General features: G+C 53.1%; 2 protein-coding genes across 4 annotated transcripts; one reads left to right on the plus strand and one right to left on the minus strand.

The window, feature by feature from the left end:
* Positions 1 to 778: 778 nt before the first annotated feature.
* ABCC10 (ATP binding cassette subfamily C member 10) lies at positions 779 to 21081 on the plus strand. 3 transcript variants are annotated; one of them, XM_023545496.2, is made up of 22 exons: positions 779 to 892; positions 1240 to 1411; positions 3773 to 4991; positions 6134 to 6361; positions 7200 to 7356; positions 7626 to 7735; positions 9546 to 9625; positions 10456 to 10627; positions 11813 to 11911; positions 12369 to 12558; positions 13508 to 13585; positions 13726 to 13920; positions 14346 to 14499; positions 14662 to 14851; positions 16874 to 17217; positions 17558 to 17727; positions 18212 to 18372; positions 18685 to 18938; positions 19896 to 20041; positions 20186 to 20283; positions 20547 to 20659; positions 20928 to 21081. In XM_023545496.2, exons 2-22 carry the CDS (start codon positions 1251 to 1253, stop codon positions 21079 to 21081), a joined length of 4473 nt encoding a protein of 1490 aa, XP_023401264.2. In that variant the 5' UTR covers positions 779 to 892; positions 1240 to 1250. The 3 variants fall into 3 exon arrangements, with proteins under 3 accessions (XP_023401264.2, XP_064142540.1, XP_064142551.1); XM_064286481.1 differs by lacking the exon at positions 779 to 892 and adding an exon at positions 904 to 1007; XM_064286470.1 differs by lacking the exon at positions 6134 to 6361.
* A 468-nt stretch (positions 21082 to 21549) lies between these two features.
* DLK2 (delta like non-canonical Notch ligand 2) lies at positions 21550 to 25942 on the minus strand. The gene is made up of 5 exons (XM_023545505.2): positions 25457 to 25942; positions 25127 to 25190; positions 23588 to 23718; positions 22977 to 23121; positions 21550 to 22285 (listed from the first exon to the last, which is right to left on the minus strand). Exons 1-5 carry the CDS (start codon positions 25530 to 25532, stop codon positions 21550 to 21552), a joined length of 1152 nt encoding a protein of 383 aa, XP_023401273.1. The 5' UTR covers positions 25533 to 25942.
* Positions 25943 to 26240: the final 298 nt, after the last annotated feature.

The following is a 26240-nucleotide window of genomic DNA, read 5'->3' on the forward strand; positions in this document are numbered from 1 at the left end:
GTGTACTGAACCAGAAAAATATGGATATGAAGCATTCATTTGTCAGACTTTGTGAGTTACATCAGGGGCACATCTGTGTGTCTGCAGTCAGTGTGTGCAATTGTGTCTGTGAGTGAGAGGACACTTTCAAACTTTCAATGAGAAGAATAACGATTCTTGACCCATCTGCCCTGCATTGAATGCCAAGGAAAAAAAGAAGAATAAAAAAAAAATGCTGAATTTCAAGGAAGAGCCAGCTAAAGGGGAGAGGTAACGGGTGAGCCAGCATCACTTTCTGACCGCCTTCACCACCTACCCCTATGGCCAGCCCTGCACCTACGCAATCTTGACAGTACTATGGCATTAGTATTATTGCCCGTGTTTGACAGATAAGAAAACTAAGGTTCAGAGAAGTTCGAAGTAACTTGCCCCAAGGTCATGCTGCCTTGGAGTAAGGAAAGAAAGGACTTCTACGTGCCCCGAAGTGTTATTATTCTTCAGCGTTGCATGTTTGTTTGGCCTCTCAGTTTTCGTAAACTTTGAGTTAAGAATGAGAGAGTGCAAGGCATGTGACAGCTAGTAAATGGGAGCGTGTACTGCACGTGGCAGTGTATGAGGGACGTCGCACTTGAGCAGAGACCCGGTAGCATGCAAGCGAGCCGGCTTAAACGTGCTCAAACACAAAGGTGCGACGGTAGCAGCGCGCCTGAACACACAGGCCAGCCGAAGCAGAGGGCGGTGCGCACGGCCGCAGAGTCTTTGCGTACGCGCGGGACGAACAGCCCCTTGAGAGGTCTTCCCGCCTTTAGGGGGCGCCAAGCAAGTCTGGCCAGCACCGGTACCCGGCAGCGCGTTCATTTTGTATCCAACAGTGCTCGGGATTTCAAGATCCGGTGGAAAGCTACTTCTTCAGGTTAGAGGTTCCGGATTCCTGGGAGTAGGGAAGCAGGGGCGGCAGGGTGGGTGACCAGAGGCGAGAAATTTGCCAGCTTCGGAAAAAGAAACTTCCTCTCTTTCTGCTCCTTGAGGTAACGCGAGAACGGACGAGGTCTGGCTTCGGGAGGTGTCCCGGCTCCGGAGCGGGGTTGGAGACGCTGCTGCTCAGCGCTGTCAGGGTCCGCTGCCCCCTCCCCCCGCTTTTCCTGGTCTGCGTCCCGCCCCCCAGGCGCCAGCTTCCTACCTGGACCTCACCTTAGGGACCCAGGTCCTTCTCCCTTTTGGTACCTTTTTCCCCCGCCTCACTCACGGCCTTCCCCGCAGGTGAGGCTTCCATGGAGCGGCTCCTGGCCCAGCTGTGCGGCACCAGCTCTGCGCAGCCGCTCCCTCTGTGGGAGGGGGACACCACGGGCCACTGCTTCACCCAGTTGGTGCTCAGCGCCCTGCCCCACGCGCTCCTCGCCGTGTTCAGCGCCTGTCACCTGAGCACCCCGAGGTGGGTAGAGAAGAGCGCAGATGAGTCCAGATGTGCCCTTAGGCCCCACCCGCAACCCACATCTCCCTGGCAGTGTCAAGGGATGTCTCTTGAGTAGGTCAAAAATAAAATAATACCTGGGTTTTGCCGCTTACCAGGTGTGTGGCTGTTCTTGGGCAAACTACCTATCATCTCTGAGCCTCATATAATTGTTGAGAGGTTTATATCAGATAATGCCTTATAGCTGCTAACCAAAGAGTCAGCAGTTCGAATCCACCAGGTGCTCCTTGGAAACAATATGGGGCAGTTCTACTCTGTCCTATAGGGTCGCTATGAGTCGGAATCGACTTGACGGCACTGGGTTTTTTGGAATGCCTTTAAGCATATAGCCCAGTGCCTGGCACATTTTTAAAGGCCCTCTGCAGAGTAGAAATCATCAGGATTGTTAATTTTCAGATGCCCAAAAACTGTCATGAGTTGGAAGCAAAATTGGGTGAAAAATGTTTTTAACCAAAAAATGATGACTTGTGTTCAGGTGGTAGTTTCAGTTTCTCACCACTTCCATCCATGAAACCTCAGTGTTTGTTGTTGGGCTAAGAAAAGCATATGTGGACTCAACTGGAGAGGAAGCAGTAGGTAGAAGAAAGAGAAGAGCGCATCAAAACCTTAAGCCTTCGCTAGTTTAGGGTTATAAGGTGTGGGTGCTCAACTCACCTTGATTTTGTATTTAGTTACTATATGGCTAGAAATGGCTAAAGTTAGTCTCACTCTAGCTGCTGAAAAGGCAGGAGGGCAATCTAGTCTCTGCCTTTGGGGGTTCCTACTCTGATGAGGGGTAAGTGTTCCTATAAAGAGGAATTATGGGCTGATAAATCCCTTCCTAGGGCAGGAAAAGCTGTGGATCTTCTTGGTCTGGGAAGAATCTTGATTTGTTTTTTACTCAGAATGAGACCCAGAGGGTCGCTATGAGTCGGAATCGACTCGACGGCACTGGGTTTGGTTTGTTTTTTTTTTCCAGAATGAGACAGAAGTTCAGAGAGGGTTAGTCAGTTAGCACAGACATCCACAGCCTGCTCGGGGGAGAATCTATTAAAAATTGATGCAGTCCTTTGGGAACTTGTAGTCTCATAAGAAGGCAAGAGAGACCAATATGTAATACATAGATATTGCGTATCTCACTTCACTTATCAGGCTTTCGTGTGCCTCTGAAAAGAGAGAGACTCAGAATCACAGACAGGAAAGGAACTCAGAGGGCTTTGGACCCAAACTCCTCACTGTACTGATGGGGGAAATGAGATGTAGAGAGGGAAGGAGACCTGCCCAGGGTCATGCAGTGGGTTCGTGACCAAGCTGGGGCCAGTGTTCTTGCCCCCAGCAGGCGCAGTGTTTCTTTTTTCTGCCCCCACATTTCAGGAAATACAGTTATTCAATCCCTCCATATAACTGTCATCAGCTTGACTATTAAGGAAACCCAAAGCGTTTTAGTTTGCAACTGAACTTTGTCAGTAACCCAGCCTTGCCAACAAAGAGCACAACAGACCTTCAAGGCAGTCTGATTTTCACTGCTGCAGATGTTTTCCTGCACGTGATTCTTAATGCAGACAAATCACTCTTTTATTTATTTATTATTATTTTGCATGCCCAGATGTAGACTAAACTAAAGAAAAGGTTTGTCTTCAGCTAAAGAGGTCACAAAGATGACCCATACCATCCCCTACCATCATTGTAGAGAGAGGGTAGTCAATATTCTAAGGCCTCATAAAATTTAGGTTATAGTATTACATAGAAGCTGTATGTTAAGTCAAGTTTTTATCCATCTAATAGGAGTCCTGGTGGCACAGTGGTTAAGAGCTCAGGCTGCTAACCAAAAGGTCAGCAGTTCAAATCCACCAGCTGCTCCTTAGAACCCTATGGGGAAGTTCTCCCCTGTTCTGTAGGGTCGCTATGAGTCAGAATTGACTTGACAGCAACGGGTTTTGGTAATAGTGTTTCAGGTAAATTTAAGGGTTATCTTAGGTGGATACTTTTGTGAAAATCATCATCCACTAATGGTTATCTGTATGAAAATTTAGGATTTTTTTTTTCTTTCAAATTAGAGTCTTCATGTTGGGTACAGCCTTAACTTAAAAATTTTAGTGCTTGTGGGGAAAGAATGAATCAGAAATGGTGTGGGTTGATTAGAAAATGTGTTAGATTAACCCCAGAAGACTTCTGGGAGAAAAGGCCTGGGTTACATGGTCATGTGGGGTAGGGATAAGGTGTGCAAGGCAGGAAAGGGAGTTGATTCCCTCTAGGTAAATGAGCTTTTGGAGGTGAGGAGTATACCTGGGCCCTAAGTCAGCCATGATGTACTTCCTTTTCTCTCTTCTCCTTTGTCACCAGGAACCCAGATTACATTCTACCCTGCAGCCCAGGCTGGCGCCTCCGACTCACAGCTTCCTTCCTGCTCTCCATCTTCCCTTTGCTAGACCTCCTTCCAGCTGCCCTGCCACCAGGGGCAGGCCCAGGGCCCATAGAGCTAGAGGTGCTGGCAGCGGGCGTGGCAGCTGTGGCCTGGATCAGCCACAGCTTTGCCCTGTGGGCATTGGCCCGTTCCCCTCACGGCCGCTCCCGGGGGCCCTTGGCCTTGGCTCTGGTTGCCTTCCTGCCAGCTCCAGCCCTGGTGTTAACCCTGCTATGGCACTGCCAGCAAGGCACACTTCGTCCCCCACTTCTTCCAGGGCCCCTTGCCCGCCTATGCCTTCTCATCCTGCAGCTGGCTGTACTCTTGGCCTATGGACTAGGCTGGGCAGCCCCTGGAGGACAGCGGGAACACTGGCCCCAGGAGCTGCTCCTGCCCGAAGAGCAGGAACCTGAGGTGGCTGAAGATGGGGAAAGTTGGCTCTCACGCTTTTCCTATGCCTGGCTGGCACCCCTGATGGCCCGTGGGGCACGTGGAGAGCTCCGGCAGCCCCAGGACATTTGCCGCCTCCCCCACAGATTGCATCCAAGCTACCTGGCCCGTATCTTCCAAGCACACTGGCAGGAAGGGGTACAGCTGTGGAGAGCCCTGTATGGGGCCTTTGGGCGGTGCTACCTGGCACTTGGACTGCTGAAGCTGGTGGGCACCATGCTGGGTTTTTCAGGTCCTCTGCTCTTATCCCTACTGGTGGGCTTCTTGGAGGAGAGGCAGGAACCTCTAAGCCAGGGCCTGCTCTACACCCTGGGGCTATCCAGCGGGGCTGTGCTGGGTGCTGTGCTGCAGAACCAGTATGGGTATGAGGTACGGAAGGTGACACTTCAGGCACGAGGGGCTGTGCTGGGCATCCTGTACCGAAAGACTTTACAATTGGGGCCCAGCCGCCTTCCTGCTGGGGAAGCCCTGAACTTACTAGGCACAGACTCTGAGCGGCTGCTCAACTTTGCCGGAAGCTTCCATGAAGCCTGGGGCCTACCATTGCAGCTGGGCATCACCCTCTACCTGCTGTACCACGAAGTGGGCGTCGCCTTCGTGGGTGGTCTGGTCCTGGCACTGCTGCTGGTACCTGTCAACAAGGTGATCGCCACACGCATCATGGCCAGCAACCAGACAATGCTACAGCATAAGGATGTTCGAGTCAAGGTGAGAGGGTGCTGAGGGCTCCACAGCAATCTGAAGACCCCACCCAGCATTCGAGTCCCCATGGTCTTCTCACACACACTGCCTGAGGGAGTGAGCACAATGTAGAAGTAAAGTGCTCAGATCTGGGTTCAAATCCTGGCCCTACCACTTACTAGTTTAATCACCTCAGACAAATCATTAACCTTTCCAGGCCTCCATTTCCTCATCTGTAAAGTGAGTATAATAATAGCTTGCCTCATAGGGTTGTTGTGAGGGTCACATGAGATAATGCTTAGCACACTGCCTGTCACAAATTAAGTGCTAAATAAATGTGGTCCCTTAGCAGTTCTAACAGTTCTACAGTTAGCTCATGTGGACCAAAGCAGCAACCCTAGGAGGTTTTTACTGACAGAGCCAGGACCCAAGGTTCCCACCTCTTTGTCTAAGGCGCTGACCACCCCATGACTGTGTGTGAAGAACCTAGGGGAACCCAGCTACTTCTTAGAGGTGGGCTTTTGGAAGGGAGTAGGTTACTTTCCTGCCTGGGCCAACTCTAGATGTTGAGGGTCTGGCTGAATGAGTTCTGGGTTCTGTAGTGATGTGGGTATTTGCAGTGAGGATGGCAGTCCTGAGGATCTATTCAGCACAGTTATCAACCTCTTACTGGAACAGCTTGGAGTGGTAAATGCGGGGGGGGAGGGTGTCCCCCTGACCAACCTGTCCCCAAGTGGAGCATCCAAAAAACCAAACCAAACCCAGTGTTGTCGAGTCGATTCCGATTCATAGCGACCCCATAGGATAGAGTAGAACTGCATCATAGAGTTTCCAAGGAGCGCCTGGTGGATTTGAACTGCTGACCCTTTGGTTAGCAGCCGTAGCACTTAATCACTACGCCACCGGGGTTTCCAAATGGAACATACAGTGGGGAAATTAAAGAGGGACTGAGAGGGGATGTAACTCAGGGGTTGAGAAGAAAGGCTTGAGGGACAGAATTTCCAGAAAGCACTGAAGCAAGAGAAGAAAAATAAGGCTAGGGGAATACAGAGTATCTGGAAGCTTAGAGTAGTCGACATTCTCTGCCAGAAGCCTGGGAAGACTTGACAAAGGAGAAGACATCTGAGCAATATCTCTCCTTCACACTGCTCCTTGTCCCCTGTCCCTAGCTTATGACGGAGCTGCTGAGTGGCATTCGGGTCATCAAGTTCTGTGGGTGGGAGCAGGCACTGGGGACTCGAGTAGAGGCCTGCCGGGCTCGAGAGTTGGGGCGACTACGGGTCATCAAATACCTGGACGCGGCCTGCGTGTACCTGTGGGCTGCCCTGCCGGTTGTCATCTCCATCGTCATCTTTATCACCTATGTCCTCATGGGGCACCAGCTCACTGCCACCAAGGTGAGGACTGGGTTGTGGGGGAGGGGAGAGTCTATGTAAGCCGTGGGAGGGAGGCAGCAGTGAGGAGACTGCAGTGGAGTGGAGAGGTAGGCTCAGGTCCTACTGCGCTGGCTGGGAAAGAGAGCAGGAGGACCCCTGACTGCCTCATGCTTTTCCAACTAAAAGGAAATTCTCTAACGGGAGCTTTTTCTGGGAACTTGAATATATAACCTTCCCTCTGTGAAGGAAGGAGCCCTGGTGGCACAGTGGTTAAAGTGCTCAGTTGCTAACCAACAGGTTGGTGGTTCAAGAAAGATATGGCAGTCTGCTTCCCTAAAGATTTATAGCCTCGGAAACCCTTTGGGGCAGTTCTGTCTGTCCTGTAGGGTTGCTATGAGTCAGAATTGACTTGACAGCAGTGGGTTTGGTTTTGTTTTTTTCTGTGAAGGAATTTCTCTTCCCTAACTTCCAGTCAGGCCCCAGTTTGGGGTTAGGTCTCCTTATCTTCATTCTGATGGCTTTGGAAAAGAATCTATGATCCAGTGCTGGGTCTAGCCAGAGCCAGATAATGTTGCTGCTTAGAAATTCTGAGGAGGCCTCAAAATGAGCTAGGCCTGTGCTCTTATCGAGACGCAACCTGGATTCCTGGAGGAACAGATCTGCAATTTCTAGGATTTTTGGAGTGGCCACCTCTGCCACCTCCAGGCCAAGGACTAACCAGCCATCCCATCAGTTCTGTTGCTTCCCTGTTCATCCCTCTGCAGATGTGTCCATGGGGACATTCATAGAGCAGGCTTTCAGATAGCTCCCTGCCCTGGGCTCTGGGTGATGCCCACACCGCCCCCTTGTACCTCCTTAGGTGTTCACGGCTCTGGCACTGGTGCGCATGCTCATTCTTCCCCTCAACAATTTCCCTTGGGTGATCAATGGGCTCCTGGAGGCCAGAGTGTCCTTGGATCGAATTCAGCGTTTCCTCGACCTTCCAAACCACAACCCTCAGGCTTATTACAACCCAGGTAATGGGAAGCTAGAGGGCTGGACCTGGCACGGAATGAGGAGGGAACTTTAGCCACTTGGGCACTATATATAGATGCTGCCAAGATGAGCCAGAGGCAGCAGAATCCAGACAGAGCAGGTGGCCAGTTCCTGGGGGAGGTCTCTCAGACTAAGACCAAGGCTAAATTAACTCTGAGCAGGTAGATATGAGGCAGGTGAGGCAACGACATGCCCAAACAGGTAGGTAGTGGGTTAAGAGCTCAAGTTGAATGGCCTCTTCTCCGTTCAGACCCCCCCACGAAGCCATCTACAGTACTGGAGCTGCATGGAGCCCTGTTCTCCTGGGACCCAGTTGGAACCAGCCAGGAGACCATCATCAGTCACCTCGAAGTGAAGAAGGTTCGTTGGTCAGAATACCCTGGGAGATTCCCCAGACTAACGGGGGAGATGGGGACTCGGTGACAGATAAACAAGGACTGAACCAATCATAGCTGATGGCCCTGCAGCTCTAATGGTTGTCAGAGGCACCGGAGGGGTTGTGATGGGCAGGCTGCAATCTCAAAGATGATTCCTCACCTCTGAGTCTCCTTCATCCACACAGCTTTTTCAGAGCAGTCGCATCTCTCCCTGGCCTTTAGCCATCCACCCAGAACAGACCCCAGGGCTTCTCCAGCATTGCCCCAGCAGTTCCTTTTAAAAAAGATTTTGCAAGTGGGCGAGATCATCCCGTATAGCCTGGTGAAGAGGAATCACGCCCTGTGACTCACACCTCAGCATAGTCAAAGAAGAACCTGAAAGAAAGCATTCCTGGCAGGCAGGCGGCTCCTGTGCACCCCCAGTCCTGAGTTTTCACTCTCCCCTGACCTTTGGCCAACCCTTGCCTGACAGCTCAACCTAGCTTTCTCCAGTGGCAGCTGAACTGCCTCCACCACATTTGGCTCACATTTCTGGCTTGGGCAGTATGTTTTGTTTTTCCTCTTAGTTCAGGCAAGACAAGGCTGGAATTTTTCAAAAGGAATTTTACTAATGTGTTAGTTGGGGCTTTTTTTGGATATAAGCCATAGAAACCCACTGGAGCTAGCTTAAGCAAACAAGAATTTATAATAAGGATATAGAAATGAGTTTTTGAAGCCAAAGGCCAGAGTGCAGACAGATCTCAGAAACGGCCCAGAACCAGGCCTCAACTCACACAGCTCTCTCTCTGCCCTCTGTCTGCTTCTCTCCCTGCATTTGCCTCATTCTCTTCTCTCTGTGGGCTCACTCTCCACTGAGCAGAAGACGTGACTGCAGGGAGCCCTCCCACTTACAGGCCGCAGCCAACAGGAGAGAAACTGCCTCCTGGGCTTAATCCCAAATTCCCAGGGAAGGGTCTCACATTGGTTTGGTGCCCACTCATAGAAGGAGCCCTGGTGGCGAAATGGCTAGGCGCTCAGGCTGCTAACCAGAAGGTCGGCAGTTTGAATCCACCTGTTGCTCCTTGGAAACCCTATGGGGCCATTCTACTCTGTCCTATAGGGTCGCTATGAGTCAGAATTGACTTGATGGTGCACAACAACCACATTGATGGGTCAGCCCTGGCTAGCAGCGTGGAGCATCACAGACAGACAGGTTATGGGTTTCTCACCCTGTTTCTAGGAAACGGAAAAAAATTTTTTTTTCTTGAGCTGGGAGATATCTCCATGAATATAATGTTACCACTGAAAAATGAAGGCAAAACAGAACATTTTAAACTGCAAATCAGAAATCGAGCACCTGCACGAAGCTCCACTTTTTGCCCTGATGGAAATCTAGCCACAGATGGATTTTGCCAGCCCAGTATCTGGGCTCCAAAGCCTGGAGTCCTTCCCTCCCCTATACCTTTTTTGGGACGTCTGCCCTGAGCTTGCCTTGGGAATTCTTGGGCAGTTTTCCTCCCATTCTCTGCCATGCGGCTCCCCTTCAAAGGCCCTTCACTCATACAAATGGAAACTTGTAGCTGCTCTGAGTGGGGAATAAAACACCCCACTTCTCTAGACCCCACAAGGTATCAGTCCCTGAGACATAGCTCAGCCAGCAGGGTGGAGAATTCTTTCCCTACAGACTAATCGGGCCAAGAGATGAGTAGTCTCAGTGGGATGATTGGCTGCCCAGAGTCTCTGAAGGGAGACAGCTGCCTGCTCTGTCCCCACCCTGTAAGCAGCGGGCATGCACTTCTGTGGCTTCTTTGCAGGGTTTCCTGGTGGGCATCGTGGGAAAGGTGGGCAGCGGGAAGAGCTCGCTGCTGGCTGCCATTGCTGGGGAGCTCCACAGGTAAGCAGCCTCCAGTGCATCCCTGTCCTCAGCTCGGTCATTTAGCAAACCCTTACTGAATCCCTGCTATGTGGCAGACACCTTTTTAGGGGTCAGGAGCGCCAAAAAGAACAAGACATGGTCCCTTTCTTGAAGGAGTTTTCAGTCCAGTAAGGAGAGGCAGAGAAGAAAGTGAATCATCATAATCATTACGCCCCACTATTGTAAGCGCTATAATAGTGAGCAAAGAAATGGAAACATCCGGCGTCAGCTACTCTTTCAGAAAATGGCGCTGTGAATCGAAGGGACCCAGAGCCGAACGTAGGTTTGAGGAAGGGTCTTCTTGTTTTAATGTGAAAATGAGTGCAGTGTGGGGGCCACCCTCTCTTCTGTGCCCCTGAGGATACCCAGATGTGACAGCTGCTCGGTTTATGGGCGCAACTATAGCCAAAAAGTAGTTTCTTTCCTTCGCATTCCTGAATGAGGCTACAGCCTCATTCGGCACCCTCAACCTCACTGCTTCCAATTCAGAGAGCCATGTAACATAAAGGGGGGCTTTAGCACAGTTAAACACTAAACTAGTAGCTGAAAGGTTGGCGGTTCCAACCCACCCAGAGGTGCCTTGGAAGACAGGGCTGGCAGTCTGCTTCCAAAAGATCACAGCCTTGAAAACCCTGTGGAGCAGTTCTACTCTGCATACATGGGGTCACCGTGAGTGGGAATCAACTCAACGGCAACTAACAACAACATGGAGGAGACAGAAGTTTGGGAAGGCTTCCTGGAAGCAGGGCTGGGAGTGGAAGGACCCAATGGGGAACTGGCCTGCCTACTGCTAGCCTGGCTCTCTGCAGGCTGTCTGGGCAGGTGACAGTAGCAGGGCTGTCCAAGGGCTTTGGCCTGGCCACCCAGGAACCCTGGATCCAGTTTGCTACCATCCGAGACAACATCCTCTTTGGGAAGACATTTGATGCCCAGCTGTACAAGAAAGTATTAGAGGCCTGCGCCCTCAACGATGACCTCAGCGTGAGTGCCTAGCCCTGAAACCTCTTTGGCTACCTGTTTCCCCATGTATCAAATCAGAGTTGCTTCTCTGGGGAGGGGTTCCTCTAACTCAGGCATCATTTACCTAGGACTGGCCATCAAGCTTTGGTTCTCCTAGAGTATCCAGCTGCTTGGTCCTCCTTTCCCCATAGGGCCCAGAGAGTTGGTGGTGACTGGGTGTTCCACACAGCACTTGGAAGAGCCCTGAGGCTTTGGGGCGAGGGAAGGGTTCCCTGTGAGGCTTAGCTCTACTTAGGTCTGGGTACTGGTTCCGATTCAGGAGGCTGTCGGGGAAGGATTGGAAGGGCCCAGTCTCACTTGGTTGCAGGTTACCCTGGGGAAGCCTGCTGAGCCAATTAGATTCCCTCCATCCAGAGCACTAAATTTAGAGGGCAAGATATTCCAGATTTCTCCATGACTTCCCCACCCATCTGCCTTACCCCCTCCAGGACTGTCATCACCACTACCCTGCCCAGGTAAACTTGGAACTGCCTTAGAAAGGAAGACCTTTGAATTTGACCACGGGCCAATCTGTGCCCATTTATCATTTGTCTCTACATCAAGCATGTCCCAAAGCCTACTGGGTACTAGGTACAGTTCTAAGCACTAAGAAAAGAGATGAATTACAAAGCTTTCCCCACAGGGGGCCTACCATCTAGTGGACCACAGGTGTTTCTCTGGGTATGGGGACCCTCTGGGGACTCCTGAAGCCACCGGAAGGGTCGGAGTACATTCCTTCTCTAAAACCTGTGAAAGCTCCCACATTGAATTTGCCTGCCACCCTTGCCTTACACAGGGCAGTAAGTGAAGCAGAGTGGCTAAGAACCTGGGCTTCAGTCCCACCCCTTACTAGCCACAGAACCTTGGGCAAGGTAATTTACCTGTCTGAGCCTTGGTCTTCTTGCCTGTAAAAAGGAAATAATACTAACTTTATAAGGTTATTATGGGTAGTGACTGAGATAATGTCTGTGAAGTGCTAAGCACATAGTAAGTGTTTAATAAATGCTGGAATTATGGCTTGTCCCCTATGGCTGACCGACACCAAATTCAAGTCCAGTCTCCTCAAGCTCAAGGTTGTTTTGACTTCCGTGATGTCTTTCCTGCAAAGGGGAGGAAATGAGGTAGAAGGTATTGACTAATACTGTTTGAGGGGGCCTGTTCCCTCAGATCCTGCCTGCTGGAGACCAGACAGAGGTGGGGGAGAAGGGTGTGACCCTCAGCGGGGGGCAGCGGGCCCGGATTGCCCTTGCTCGTGCTGTCTACCAGGTAAGTTAAAGGTGGGGTGAGAGATAGAGGGAGTCAGCAGCCTTGGGAGCTTGGCTGAGAGGGAGGATAGGGATGTTTTCATCAACATCCAGTTTCTTCTTTCCCTCCCCTCTCCATGCTCTTGAGGCATTGCTCCCCTGAGGTATTGGTTCCCTGAGGCATTGGTCCCTTGGCCAGCCCATTGCCCTTGTTGCAGACTCAAGACAGAATTAAAGGCTCGTTAAAAAGCGTTATGTGGCTTGAGGAACTGGGACCCAGCAAAGCTGAGCGCTGGCCCTCAGGCACTGACCTTGGCGGGAGAGAAGTCCACCCTCAGGTCTACTGCTGTAGGTGTAGCTCCCAGAGTTCCTCTCAATTGTTTTCTCTGACCACCTTGAGATCAGCTCCTAGGAGAGTCTCTGGGTTCTGGCTAGAGGACTTGGAGCTTGGTGCCCATGGTGCCCCTACCTTTGCCTAGGAAAAGGAGCTCTATCTCCTTGATGACCCTCTGGCTGCTGTGGATGCAGATGTGGCAAACCACCTGCTGTATAGGTGCATCCTGGGAGTCCTGAGCCACACCACACGGCTGCTCTGCACCCACCGTACTGAGTACCTGGAGAAGGCTGACGTGGTGCTCCTGATGGAGGCCGGACGCCTCGTCCAGGCTGGTAATGTGGCAGCCGGGGCAGGAGGCCAGCTGAGTAGAGGGAGCATCTGCCAAGTGACAGGAAAGAGAGACAGATGGATTGTCAAGTGCAACTCAACCACCCCCTCTATATGTGGCCAGGGCCCGGTCATTTCCTCCTTCCGTATCATGGGAAACCCACTCCACCTTACAGAATTGGAGTGAGGAAATAGGAGAATGGGGGGAAGCAACACATTGGTGAAATGCCAACAGATGTGGGACTTGTAGGCTTTGTGACTAGATGCGCTTAGGAACCTAGAGGCTTGGGATCTCTGAGAATTTGATGACCTTGAAGAAGAGAAAGTGGTCAGGTTTAGAAAAGTCGTTTTGTTAAAAAAAAAAAAAAAAAAGAAATTCTGAAGGATGATTACCCAGAGGGACACAACAGGCAGAAACAGGAGGAAACCAGGCTCAACCAGAGTGTTAGGAAGTTGGTAAAGCATGAGGAAAAAGCTCTGCAGTAATGAGAGGTGAAGGAGCCCTGGTAGTGCAATGGTTAAGTGCTCAGCTGCTAACTGAAAGGTTGGCACTTTGAACCTACCAGTCACTCCATGGGAGAAAAGACCTGAAAATCTGCTTCCAGAGAGATTTACAGCCTAGGAAACCCTACGGGACAGGTCTACTCTGCCCTATAGTGTCGGTATGAGTCAGAATCGCAACACACAACAACGAGAGGTGACTGGACCAGCCTCACAGGCGCCTGTGACTCTCCTATCAGGAATGAGCATTTGTCCGTGCTGGTTGAACTGCAGATGCAGAGGGGTGAACTTGATGAGTCCTGTTCAGAGTCTGGGGATCCAGGTCAGGGTTCTCCTAGGGTAGGCTGGGGAGGAGGTCCGAAAAGAATGGGAGGTACAATCTGCACAGGTATTTAGAAGGGCATAGTATATACCCATAACAGCCCCCTTCTAGCCTCCCCTTCTACCTTGCAGGACCTCCCTCTGAGATTCTGCCATTGGTACAAACTGCCCCCAAAGCCTGGGCTGAGGATGGACAGACATCTGACTCAGGTATGGCCCAGGGGTGGAAAGAGAACTCGCTCTTCACCACCATGTAGAGAGATGTTTTCTACCAACCTTGCTTATCCCCCTGAAACGCTGAGGTTTTCAACTGTTGTCATGCAAGCTTAATCTCCCCCTGATTCTCACAGCCATATCCCAGTCAATATGGAACCCCAAGAAACCAAAGGAGGGGCTAGAGGTGGAGGAGAGTACACCTGGCCGCCTGCTGCAAGAAGAAAGCAAAAAGGAAGGTGCCGTGGCCTTCCACGTATACCAAGCATACTGGCGGGCTGTGGGCTGGGGCCTGGCCCTAGCCATCCTCTTCTCTCTGCTCCTTATGCAAGGTGGGAGTATACTGTGGAGTCCCGTACCCCTACCCAGCCATCCCCTCAAGATGCCCATCACCCCATCGCTTTGTACTAATCATTCCAAAGCCTAGAGACTCAAAAAGCATGGGTAACAGCTGGGATAAAAGGCATGCCCGCAAGTCAAGGGGAGAGCTCCAGGGGCCAGGAGGATGTACTCTATGGCCATCTCTGATCCGCACCCCCCAGCCTTGCTCCCACTCTGCAAGTTCAATGGCATGCTTTTCCCAGAGCTGAGGGGCGATAGGCCCAGGAAGGAAACGCAGACCAGGGAGAACATGGAAGAGTGACGGCAGGGCAGGGCATGAAGAAGGGTAGGAACCAGAGATGCAGAGGGAGGGGGTGTTTGAGTAGAAGGAAGGAGAGAAGTCTCATATAGCTTTTTCCCTCCCGTCCCTACCCAGCCACACGGAACGCTGCTGACTGGTGGCTCTCCCACTGGATCTCTCAGCTGAAGGCAGCCAAGAATAGCTCCCAGGAGGCGCCAGCCCCCAGCAGCCCAGTTTCTTCAGGGCTCTTCTCTCCCCAGCTGCTCCTCTTCTCTCCCGGAAGCCTCTAGTGAGTGTCTGGGGCTGCCAGGCAGAGAGAGAGTGAGGGGTGGGGGGCTGATGTTGCAAGGGCTGCATCTCATGGAGGGTGGGGAGAGCTAGCACGGGGAGGAGAAGGGACCCCTGAGTGGCCCTTCTTTTGGTTACCCACAGCCCCTTCCCCACCACCCAGTGCCCCAGTGCTCCCACTGCCCAAAGCTGCCCCCAATGGCTCCTCAGACATCCGTTTCTACCTCACCGTCTATGCGACCATTGCTGGTATCAACTCCCTCTGCACTCTTCTCCGGGCAGTGCTGTTTGCGGCAGGCACTCTCCGGGCAGCTGCCACCCTGCATCGCCGCCTGCTGCATCGAGTTCTTATGGTGAGGGGATGGGAGGGTGAGGAGGGGGGAGCACAGCCCTAGCCCTGTGGGGCGTCCACCTAGCACATGGGCTCCACTGGGGACCCCATCCTACACCTCTCCTCCTAGGGATAAAATAGCCCCTCACAGATGGGTGTAGCACTTGATGACCTCCAAGGCCTGGAGAGGCCCAATCTGAACTGGATTCAAATCCAGTTACTTAAGCCTATAGTTTTCTTATCTGTAAAGTGGGGAGAGTAAGAAAATTTATTTTGTAGCTACTTAGTTTTGGACTTCTGATGGCGAGGGTTGAGTTAATCTTACCCCTCAGTTCATGCAAGGCCCCTTTTATGTTTTATTGTATGTATGTAACCCAGGTTCAATTCCTGAACAATGTGCCTCAAGCCTAGCCACCACCACCTGTCAGTGGAGGCTTGTGTGTTTCTATGATGCTGAACAGGTTTCAGTGGAATTCCCAGACTAAGACAGACTAGGGAGAAAGGCCTGGTGACCTACTTCTGAAAATCAGCCAATGAATCACAACGGTTTGGTTCTGTTGTGCATGGGGCTGCCGTGATTCAGGGCCGACTCAATGGCAGCTAAGAACATGTATGCATGCCTGTATGTGTGTATGTATTTATTTATCCCCTTTTATCTCTATGCTCTATTTCCATTTCTCCTCCCTTGATAAACAAATATTCCGTATGTGTTTTTAATATGTATATTTTGCTTCTGTTTTTATAAAATGCCTGTTTTGTGTGCATGTATTTTTAGTTTATGCAAACAATATTGTACTGGATCTTGTTCTCTTTCATACTGTTTTTATTTAAGGCTGTTTCTAAGATCCATCCACGTCATTATATGTATATCTAGTCTGTTGCTTCCTCTGTTGACTTATTGTGACGATTAAATTAGTATGTGGAAAGTACTTAGGATAGTATCTGGCACTTAGTAAGTACTCAATTACCCATTATTATTACAAAGCCCTTTGTTGCCCGTTCTCTTACTAGGACCTCAAATACCCTTGTGAGGTAAGTACTAATATTGCCATTCTACAGGTGAGGAAACTGAGGCTCTGAGAGTTTAAGTGACCTGGCCAAGGTCATGCAGTTAGTTCTGTGGAGAGCCAGGCATTAAAGCCAGCATTGTGTGGGCCTTCCCACTGCCTGGCAGGAAGCAGCCACCCACTGTCCTGCCTCTCTCTGAGAGCTGTGGAGGGGCCATCTTCACGCTGTGGTTAATTTCTCATAAGCTGGCACTAGGAGGTTCTTCAGAAAGTCATTCAATCTAGTCTCCTGCTTAAGACAGGACTGTACCCAAAGTCAAGGCAGAAAGTGGAGAAATGGGAAAGGCAAAGCAAGGGAAAGGGGTGTTTTTGAGACTATACCTCCCACTAGTAGTCCTAATAATGAAGCAATTATTGAGCACTTCCCCATGCCAGGCAGACTGTGCTAAGCACTTGGCTGCTATATCCATGGCCATTAATCCTTCCAACTACCCTGTGAGGTGAGGTTCCATTAAACAGGAGCCTCTGGAAGATTAAGCCCCATGCCTGGGGTCTCACATCTAGTAAGTGACAAAGCTGGAATTCAAACTGCTGTCTGACTCTGTAGCCTGAGCCCTTAACCCATGAGACAATACTGAGTGTGACTGCTGCCCTCACCAGCTCTGTCCAGCCACCAGCAATTAGGATGTCCCTACTGACACCTAACTAAATCTCATTCACTAGCCTGGAAGTTCCCCACCTTCTAGAGAGAGATGAGCCCTCTGCCCTTGAAAGGGTAGTAGGTATGCCTGCCACAGAGGTGGAGAAATGGCTTAGCATGACCTTCTATGGTCACCACTGACCAGTGGGTTGGGAGAGTCTATTCTTCCTCCAAGCTCCTCCAGTCTTTCCCCTCTGCCCCCAAAACCTGGGGACAGTTTACCCCTTTCCTGTTCTCTGCCTTGGGCCTTCCTCCCCACCCCACCTCCCCCCAGGGCTGCCCACCAACCCCGTTTCTGCCAGTCCCTGCTCTTGCCCAACTACATCCCCTCTCCCAGGCACCAGTGACCTTCTTTGACTCTACACCCACGGGCCGGATCCTAAACCGCTTCTCCTCTGACGTGGCCTGCACGGATGACAGCCTGCCCTTCATCCTCAACATCCTCCTGGCCAATGCAGCAGGCTTGTTGGGCCTCCTGGCTGTGCTGAGCTCTGGCCTGCCCTGGCTGCTGCTGCTGCTGCCACCTTTGAGCATCATCTACTACCGCGTGCAGCGCCACTACAGGGCCTCCTCACGGGAATTGCGGCGCCTGGGCAGCCTCACCCTGTCCCCACTCTATACCCACCTGGCTGACACCTTGGCTGGCCTCCCTGTGCTCCGGGCCTCCGGGGCCACCTACAGGTGTGTGAGGTCTGCCTTTCCCAACCAGACCGAGGGAAATGGGTGCTGGGAGAAGGGGAGATGAGGGCATGTGTGGTAGGGGGCGTAGAGACCTTGGGGGAGAAGGGAAGGTTTGAGAACACTAGATGAAAGAGGAGGGAAAAAAGGCCAGAAAGAAGGTACAGTGAGGCAGAGCAGACCCCACTACAGAACAGTGTGTTGGTATCTCTGTATCTCTGAGGGAGGCCTGGGGGTGGGTAGAGCAGCTCCCAAGATGTTCTGTAGTGGGGTCTGGATGGGAGGAGTCTGGATGGGCCAGTGGAACAATGGAGTAGCCTTAGTCCCCTCTTGGCCTCCCCAGATTTGAGGAGGAGAACCAGCGACTCCTAGAGCTAAACCAGAGGTGCCAGTTTGCCACGAGTGCCACGATGCAGTGGCTGGACATTCGGCTACAGCTCATGGGGGCTGCAGTGGTCAGTGCCATCGCAGGCATCGCCCTAGTGCAGCATCAGCAGGGCCTCGCCAACCCAGGTGCCCCCCCAGACCCTTCCCCTCACCTCAGAAGCAAGTTACCCCAAACCCCACCCCAAACCTCTCCCTGCACTGCCTCCCCGCCCCCAACATCATCCCCTCCTATCCAAGGCTTCCTGTGAGGGTGCTTTGTAATTAACATCATCATCATCCATCATCATTTTCGAGGTGAGGAAATTTGGTCTCAAGGATTGACTTGTCCCAGGTGGTGGTGGATCTGGCACCACCCTGCATCCCTGCCACTCTAGCCCTGGCCCACCCATCATTCCTCATAGCTTCTGCTGGCCCACTCCACTCCTTTGCATCTAGCCCTCTGTGGTCCCAGCCAAGATCCTTTCATCTTCCTGCTTCTTTGCTGGCTTCCTTTAAGTGCCCACCATCCACAAGCTTGTAATCCTCCCATCTGCCCCAACCACTCCCCCTGCACACACAGAAATACACCAGTGTCCAAGCTCCCCTAGCAGTTGGTGTTCCTCTGTCCCAGGGCTGGTGGGCCTGTCGCTGTCTTACGCCCTGTCCTTGACGGGCCTGCTGTCGGGCCTGGTGAGCAGCTTCACCCAGACAGAAGCTATGCTGGTGAGCGTGGAGCGGCTGGAGGAGTACTCCTGTGACCTGCCCCAGGAGCCCCAGGGCCACCCACTACAGGTGGGCCGGTACCCCTGCCCCAGACCTACCTCAAGCCAGAGCTCTGGAACCCTGAAGGGCTCCCTGAGTCCCTCCCTTAGTTCCTTTCCTTTCTCTTCCCTCCATCTTTTTCACATGGCCTTCACCATTCTTTATTGTTCCTCATTTTGTATCCATTTTCCCCATCTTTCCCACACTGTCACTCACTTCCCCCACCTCTGACACCATCCACTTCCTGTTATTCTCCCCTTCCGCCCTCTGCCCCCCCTTCTCCCCATCACTCCTCCCCCTCTCACCTGTCTCCCTCCATCTTCCACCCACCAACCCCACTAGCCGGGCATCGGCTGGCTGACCCAGGGGAGTGTGGAGTTCCAGGACGTGGTGTTGGCGTACCGGCCAGGGCTGCCAAATGCCCTGGACAAGGTGACCTTCTGCGTGCAACCTGGAGAGAAGTTGGGCATCGTGGGCCGCACAGGCTCCGGCAAGTCCTCCCTGTTGTTGGTGCTCTTCCGGCTGCTGGAGCCCAGTGCAGGGCGAGTGCTGCTGGATGGTGTGGACACCAGCCAGCTGGAGCTGGCAGAGCTCAGGTCTGGGGGAGGAGGGATGAGGTGCAGGGCAGGGAAGAGGGGAACTGGAGCTGCTGCACATAGAGGAGGGCCCAGCTAACAAGGCATAAGCTCAGGGCCACCAGGGTTGATCAGGGGGTGAGAGGGAGGATGAGATAAGCAGGTGAGGACGGTATTCTCTTAGGGCTAAGGGCCACATTCATAGGTGTGGGCCTCAAGGCCTTCCTCAGCCTGACCTAGGCCCACCCTTCTAGCTTCATCTTTCTTATATACCCGCCTCATTCATCCTCCACATTAGACCAGCCAGTCACTGCCTCCAAGAGCCTCAACAGTGTGTCCCAAGATACTGATTCTCTTAGCCCTCAGGCTTGGCAGGCAGTGCTTAGGACAGCTTGAGACCTCGGCCAGCTGCCTCTGGCAACAAGTGGCCTCTTCTGGGGCTATATACCCGACCCCCAGGTGAACCTAGTATCATTTACTCTGAGTTCCATGACATAGAAAAGGTAGGGAAACTCTCCTAAAGCCCTGTGCACATTATCTTCCCCAGGCCCTGCTCTTCCTCTCCTTGTCTTCTCTTATAAGCTGTGGTGACCTTGCCATATAGCTCTACCATATAGCTCCTCAGGATCCAAGTCAACCTGGAAGCATCTCTAATTACTCAGTCTCTCTGACCATTCTTTGCCCAACCACTGCTGTCCCTGGAGTCAGTGCCACACAGTTCACCCATTCTTTTTCTCATACCTCAGTGAACTGTCAGCTCCATAAGGACAGAATCTAGGCCTTTCAATTTTTGGTCTGGCCCATAGCTCCAGCATGGTTCTAGGTACGTGACCGACTAGTCATTTATCTGATTGGGCTGGGGTGGACAGCAGAGTGGGGCACATTCAGGTCTTATCTCCTAGCTTGTCTGGAGGTGCTGGGAACAGATTACTCACATCTCCAGCCTGGGTCCCATGCCCTGTCCCCTGCTTGTCCCAGGTCCCAGCTGGCCATCATCCCCCAGGAGCCCTTTTTGTTCAGTGGAACTGTTCGGGAAAACCTGGACCCCCAGGGCCTGCATGAGGACAGAGCCCTATGGCAGGCTCTGGAGCAGTGCTACCTGAGCGAAGTGATTGTATCCACAGGTGAGTGGTAGGCCCTGCCCTGCAGGGTGGCAGGAGGAATGGGGGTTGGGCTTGGGGCTGGTCCTAAAGGGGAGGGGGCTCTGTGAGCAGGGAGACAGTGGGAAGAGGCCTAGGACTTTGGGGTGAAGACACTCTGCCTTGCAGGTGGTCTGGATGGTGAGCTGGGCGACGGGGGCCGGAGTTTGTCACTGGGGCAGAGGCAACTGCTATGCCTAGCCCGGGCTCTCCTCACAGATGCCAAGGTAAGGCAAGAGGAAGGGACATTCAAAAGGCCAGGAAGGAGGCAGAGGACATGCAGGGGGTGAGGAGGTTGGCTTGGGAAAGGTTTCCAGGACCAAGTTAGAGAAGATTCAGAGTCCTGGGTTTCCTTTACTTTTTAGAGCTGGAGGTGGGGACCTGTACAGTGGGCTGGGCTAGGAGGTGGGGCTAGTGCCTGGGTAGGAGCCAGGAGCCAAGGCTAACCCTCTCCTCTCTCCTCCTCCCGCACCCCCTCCTCCTGTTCCAGGTCCTGTGTATTGATGAGGCCACAGCAAGTGTTGACCAGAAAACAGACCAGCTGCTCCAGCAGACCATCCGCAAACGCTTTGCCAGCAAGACAGTGCTGACCATCGCCCACAGGTGTGCAAGTGTCCACAATGACAGTCTAATCAGGGGCTCTGGTGGCATGGACCCAGAGCTTCCATTCTTTTCAGGGACCTTGGCTCCCCTTTCCCCCCCGAATGTCAGCTCCTCATCCTCTAAACCTGGCCTCTATAAAGGGCCTCTAGAATCACAGACCTGGGCCCTTTATAGCATACTATCTGAAGGAACCGTGCTTCCATAAGGGGGCTCTCCCCTCGAGGGCACTGTCCCCCACCCCCCATACTAACCACCTTCTCCCACACAGGCTCAACACGATCCTAAACTCGGACCGGGTCTTGGTGCTACAGGCGGGGAGGGTCATGGAGCTGGACTCCCCTGCTGCCCTGCGCAACCAGCCCCATTCGCTGTTCCAGCAGCTGCTACAGAGCAGCCAGCAGAGAGCCCACACCTCTGCCTGAGGGCCTGGACCTCATCCTACAGCCTTCTCCATCATACTGCCCCCTCCTTCTGTTCCAGCTGCTGGGCCAGCACAGAGATGGTGACCCTTTATTTACATTCTCCTCTGAGGCTCTACCTCTACCTCATCTCCCCCAGAGGCCGGAAAGGGTACCTGGGCTCCTCTCCAGAAGCCACTCCTCCCTGGTGGGCAGAATCCAGAGGCTTCCCCAGAACCCAGGCCTTTGCACCAGCCCTCTTGCATCTGGGACTCCAGGCAGGTGTTTCTGGGTTAGGAGCCCACTTGCATTTTCATAGTTTTATTTGATAAAATGCCCATCTTACATTCTGTATATTAAAAAAATAATATTTCTGATGTGAGGCTGAGGTTCCTCAGTGTGTATACCCCAGTGAGGGGTGATGAGAAAGGACACTGCAGTCTGAGGTGTGCAGCAGGTAAAGAAGGGGGCCAAAAAGCCCCCCCATATCCATCACAGTGCTGTAGTCTTTCCGGGCTCACCGGGCAAGTCAGGTGGCAGGGGAAGCCCAGCTGGCAGCATGCTAACCTGACACTCCTGGTCCTGGCGTGCTGGGGCATAGTGTGGAATGGGGTAGCAACAGGGTCCAGGGGGGCGGACACCCCGGCGCCAGGCCCTCAGGGTCAGCAATCCAGTGGCCAGGACCAGGGCAGCAGTGAGAGCCCCAAATACCACCACGGCCACCAGGCTAGACTCCGCCAGCGCCGCCTCTTGTCTCCGCACCACCTCCTTCACGGAGATCCGAAGTAAACCGGCCCCTGCACTATGGGGAACTGGCCCCGTGGTGGGTACCACCACAGCTGAGGTGGGACCCAGGGGAAGGTCCGCCGTGGTGAAAGGGTCTGGAACTGGTAAGACAAGCTCACAAGTCTTGCCGCCATAGCCACTGGGGCAGAGACAGTCAAAGTCATGGACGCGGTCCCGACATCGGGCCCCTCTCTGGCATGGGTGGCTGGCACAATCATCCAGGTTGATGGTGCAGAAGCGTCCAGCAAAGCCCTCAGGACAGAGGCAGGAGAAGCGGTTTATGCCATCAAGGCAGGTGGCGCCGTTTGCACAAGGCCTCATCAGGCAGTCATCAACATTCACCTCACAGCGGGCACCAACAAATCCTGCCAAGCAGCGGCATGTGAAGTTCAGGGCAAAGCCCTGGTTGTCCTGGCACTGCCCGCCATTCTGGCATGGGGAGCTAGAGCGAGGGTGGGAGAGGGTATGGAGACCAACTTACTGATACTTGCAGGGTAGCCTCCATTAGCATCCTGACCACCACCATCCCCCTCCCCACCTTTTAGCTATGTCACTTTGGGCCAGCCTCTCTGAGCCTCAAATACCTCATTTTTAAAATGGGAATAAAAATAGCATCCGGCTACCAAGTTGTAAGGGTCAAATGAGATAATCCAATGTAAAGCATTTAGCACAGGGCTTGGCCTAAAGGCTCAGGATAAGTGTGCTATTATTATCCTCACAGGCTCTCAGGCCTGGAGGGGAAATGAGGGCAACCAGTCCAGCCCCTCCTTGCCAGTTTCCTCTTCCATACAATGAGGCATAAGACTGCATTTGTGGGAGAATGAGGGGTGTCCTAGCCCCTCAACTCCTCCACGCCCACCTTCCCCAACCAGAGTAGTGGCACATTTATCTGTGTACACCTCCAACTCTATAGTTATTATTTATTTTTTTTAAATAGCTCTGAAGCTAAAAAAGAAAAACACCCTAGACACTGACATGCTGGGCTTTTTTCCTAGGGTGCCTCCATGTGAGTCTTCTGCCCCTCAGCACCAATAACCTCACCACACCTGCTCAACAGTTCTGTCTCCTCCCTCATCACCTGTGTCACCAGATTCTGATCTAACCCCCAGTTCACCCCTGGGCCCAGCACTCACCCTGCCTGCTCACAGGGCCCAGCCTTGCGCTCACAGTCGTGCCCGTGGAAACCTGGTGGGCACACACAGTGGTACTCACCGCCCCCGTCATACATGCACTGGCCTCCGTTCTGGCAGGGGGACTGTGTGGTACAGATGTGCTCATCTGGAGAGGAGACAGGGAAGGCTCTGGGCTAGCCTTTCATATCTGGTCCCCACACCTCCCAGGCCCCACTCAACCAGGCTTTCAGGCCAAAGGCTCTGTGGGTGTGGCTTGAACTACAAACCCACTAGACCAGACTTTCACAGAGGAAATATAACCCCCACCAAATTTGGAGTCAGGAGATACCTAGCCCTGGCTCTATCAGTGTGTCTCAAAGTGACTTTGAGATACCTCTTTTGTGGCCCTCAGTTTTCTTATCTGTGAAATGAGTATAATTTTAAGCAGCTGCCTTGCCAACCTCACGGGACTATGTCGAGGATCCACTCAGATGATAGATATGTGTAAAATCGACACAACAAAATACCATGTATTTGAGAGTTTGAGCAGGACACCATAGGTGCTCAATAAATAGGGATGGGTTTTCTCTCAAGGTACAAAGCTACCAACAGCTACCCCTTTGTCCCCCTACCTTTGTCACAGAACTTCCCCGCCCAGCCACTGTGGCAGATGCACTGCCAGGGCTGGTGGCAGGTTCCGTGCTGGCAGCCAGGCATCCTCACACAGCGCTCGCAGTGCAGCCCCTCCCAGCCCGGGTCACACCTGGTGAGGAGAAACACAGGGTCAGGGCTCTGAGTAAGGAGATGTGAGGAAATGAAGGAGGCAGGACCAGAACAGAAAATAGGAGGACATATATCAGCCCGAGCCCTGGTGACAATGGTTAAGTGTTTGGCTGCTAACCAAAGGGGTGGTAGTTCAAACTCACCCAGCAGCTCCATGGGAGAAAAGACCTACTCTCGTAAAGATGACAGCCTAGGAAACCCTACAGGGCAGTTTTATTCTGTCATATAGGGACACTATGAGTTGGAATCAACTCAATGGCACACAAGAAGAAGGCAAAGGAAAGGAGCCCTGGTGGTGCAACAGTTAAGTACTCAGCTGCTAACAGAAAGTTTGATAGTTCAAACCCATCCAGCAGCTCTGGGGAAGAAAAACCTGGAGACCTGCTCCCGTAAAGATCACAGCCTAGGAAATCCTAAGGGGCAGTTCTACTCCGTCATATGGGAGTTGAAATCAACTCAATGGCACCCATCAACAACAAGGGAAGGTCTGTCCTAGGTAGGTGCAGGGCTGTAGCAGGGTCACAGGACACATTAAAGTCCTGGTTCTGCACTTCGTCTAACCTTTCTGAGCCTCAGTTTTCTCATCTGTAAATTGGGGATATACCCCTCATAGGGTGTAATAAGGAAGAAATTAACTAAGATGATGTCTGTAAATGTCTCCAGGACCACTCCTGGCATGTCTGAGGTACTCACAACATTTTTTAAAAAGTGACCTTGAAAGGTCACCAGGCCCATCTTCCTACCTCTGACTCTAGGGCAAATGGCTGACCTATTCTTATAAAAACCCCTCCAAGGATGGAGATTCCCAAACACCCTAGCCCTTTGAGCAACCTGCCACATCAGCTTATTTCCTTATGTCCAGACACACTTTCCTCCTGCTACAGAACATGCTCAACCCCCACCCTAGGGAGTCAATTAGTCAAATTCATCAAGGAAGATCCTCTTTTATTACTTGTACTTCTCCCCAGCAACTCTCGCTGCAGCCTTTCTTTCCCAGGCTGAACCATTTCTTCTCTTTATTTCTTTTCCCCTTTCCTCATAGCTCACATCCCCACACTCCCACCCTGTCTTTTCCATACTTGGATAGTAAAGCCCTGATATCTTGAGGAGGAATGTTTTCAAATCCCTGGATCAGACTTGGGAGAGTAAAGAAGAGGGGAGATATAAGCTGGAAGAGGCAAAAGAGAGGCAAAGCAAAGGAAAACTTGGTGTGAAGGTCCTAATGGGTCTTCCCTGTGCCATAAGTGGTGATGGGGAATTAACAATAGGGTCTTAACCCTCAGACACACTCTCCTGGGGGCTGACCTGGTTGTGGGTGTGCAGAGCTGGGAAATGAGTCCAGTACCCATACATGGGGAGCAAAGGGTTCCGAGGGACGTGTTCCTTACCTGCAGGAGCCGTCAGGCGCGCAGCAGCCGTGGGCCAGATCACAGTGGGAGCTGCAGTCATCCGCTGGAAGAGATTGATGTTATAGGGGTGAGCCCGGGGTCAGCGTTCGGGTCGCAGGACTGGTGAAAGGATGTGGGGTCCCAGTAATGGGGCGGCTCAGCTCCGGGGCAGGGCAGCACACAGACCCATCCCGTTCTGAAATGGTGACCTGGTTCTCGCCTGCCCCGCGGGTCGGAGCGGCTGCAGTGCCGTATCTGGCCGGCAGAGGTCAACGTGCAAGCAAGGGATGGCGGGACAGGGCCGCGGCCAGAGCCCGGGGGCGCGCTCACCTCGGGCAGGCTGACCGGGTGGCCCCAGGATGCACAACAGGCACACGAGATGTAGGCAGCGGCAGCCGCTGGGCATGGTCAGTGCCGGCCCCAGGAGGGACTGACGGATGGATGGCCGGACGTGCGGACACCTGTGGGATGGGACGGGCTGGGAGGCGGCCGGACGCGGAGATAGCGGCACGGATATGGGTTCCGAGTGACCCGAGCCGACTGGGGAGGACAGGCGTCCCGACAGGAGGAGGGGATGGAGGTAGCAGGAGGGAGGGGGCGGGAAAGGATTGGAGACAGGAACCAGAGACCGAGGTCTGTGGGGAGGGGCCGAAAGAGGGACAGCGCGGAGAGAGGCGAGGGTTTGGGAAGGGCAAGGAGTGGGGGCGCAGTCGGGGACTACGAGGCCCGAGGGGATGAGGACAGCGCCGAGAGGCGGCCTAGAGCACCGCGGGGACGGTGGGACTAGAGGGAGGGGCAGTTCCCAGCAGGGAGCAGTCTCTGTCCCCCACCCCAAAGGCCCCCCAGGACTCGTTCCTACGTCCCCTTCCCATCTGCGCCGCGCTCGGCTCTCAGCGGCGCAGGGCCAGGAGTCCCCACAGCGCCCCGGCCCCGTGCGCTCCTGCCTTCCGTGTCCTCACCTCGGGCTAGGAGGCGGCGCGCCTGGGGCGCAGTGCGAGGCCGGATCCGACGCGCTCTGCAGAGGTACCGGACAGGGGCAGGGGCGCGGGGCTGCCCCTAGCTGGCCGCGGGGCCAGGCGCCGAGGCGGCTGCCATGCCAGCACAGCGCTCGGAA

The sequence above is a fragment of the Loxodonta africana genome, chromosome 1 (assembly GCF_030014295.1).
Source record: "Loxodonta africana isolate mLoxAfr1 chromosome 1, mLoxAfr1.hap2, whole genome shotgun sequence".
Lineage (NCBI taxonomy): Eukaryota > Metazoa > Chordata > Mammalia > Proboscidea > Elephantidae > Loxodonta > Loxodonta africana.

Bases quoted from the DNA above. Each gene is read 5' to 3' on its own strand.
- ABCC10 (XM_023545496.2), top strand. From the start codon at position 1,251: ATGGAGCGGCTCCTGGCCCAGCTGTGCGGCACCAGCTCTGCGCAGCCG. The intron at 13,586-13,725 runs GTATGGCCCAGG...TGATTCTCACAG, and splicing joins TGGACAGACATCTGACTCAG to CCATATCCCAGTCAATATGG. The intron at 20,284-20,546 runs GTAAGGCAAGAG...CTCCTGTTCCAG, and splicing joins CTCTCCTCACAGATGCCAAG to GTCCTGTGTATTGATGAGGC.
- DLK2 (XM_023545505.2), bottom strand. From the start codon at position 25,532: ATGCCCAGCGGCTGCCGCTGCCTACATCTCGTGTGCCTGTTGTGCATC. The intron at 25,191-25,456 runs GTGAGCGCGCCC...AATCTCTTCCAG, and splicing joins ACCCGGTCAGCCTGCCCGAG to CGGATGACTGCAGCTCCCAC. The intron at 23,719-25,126 runs GTAAGGAACACG...TCTCCTCACCAG, and splicing joins GCGCCTGACGGCTCCTGCAG to GTGTGACCCGGGCTGGGAGG.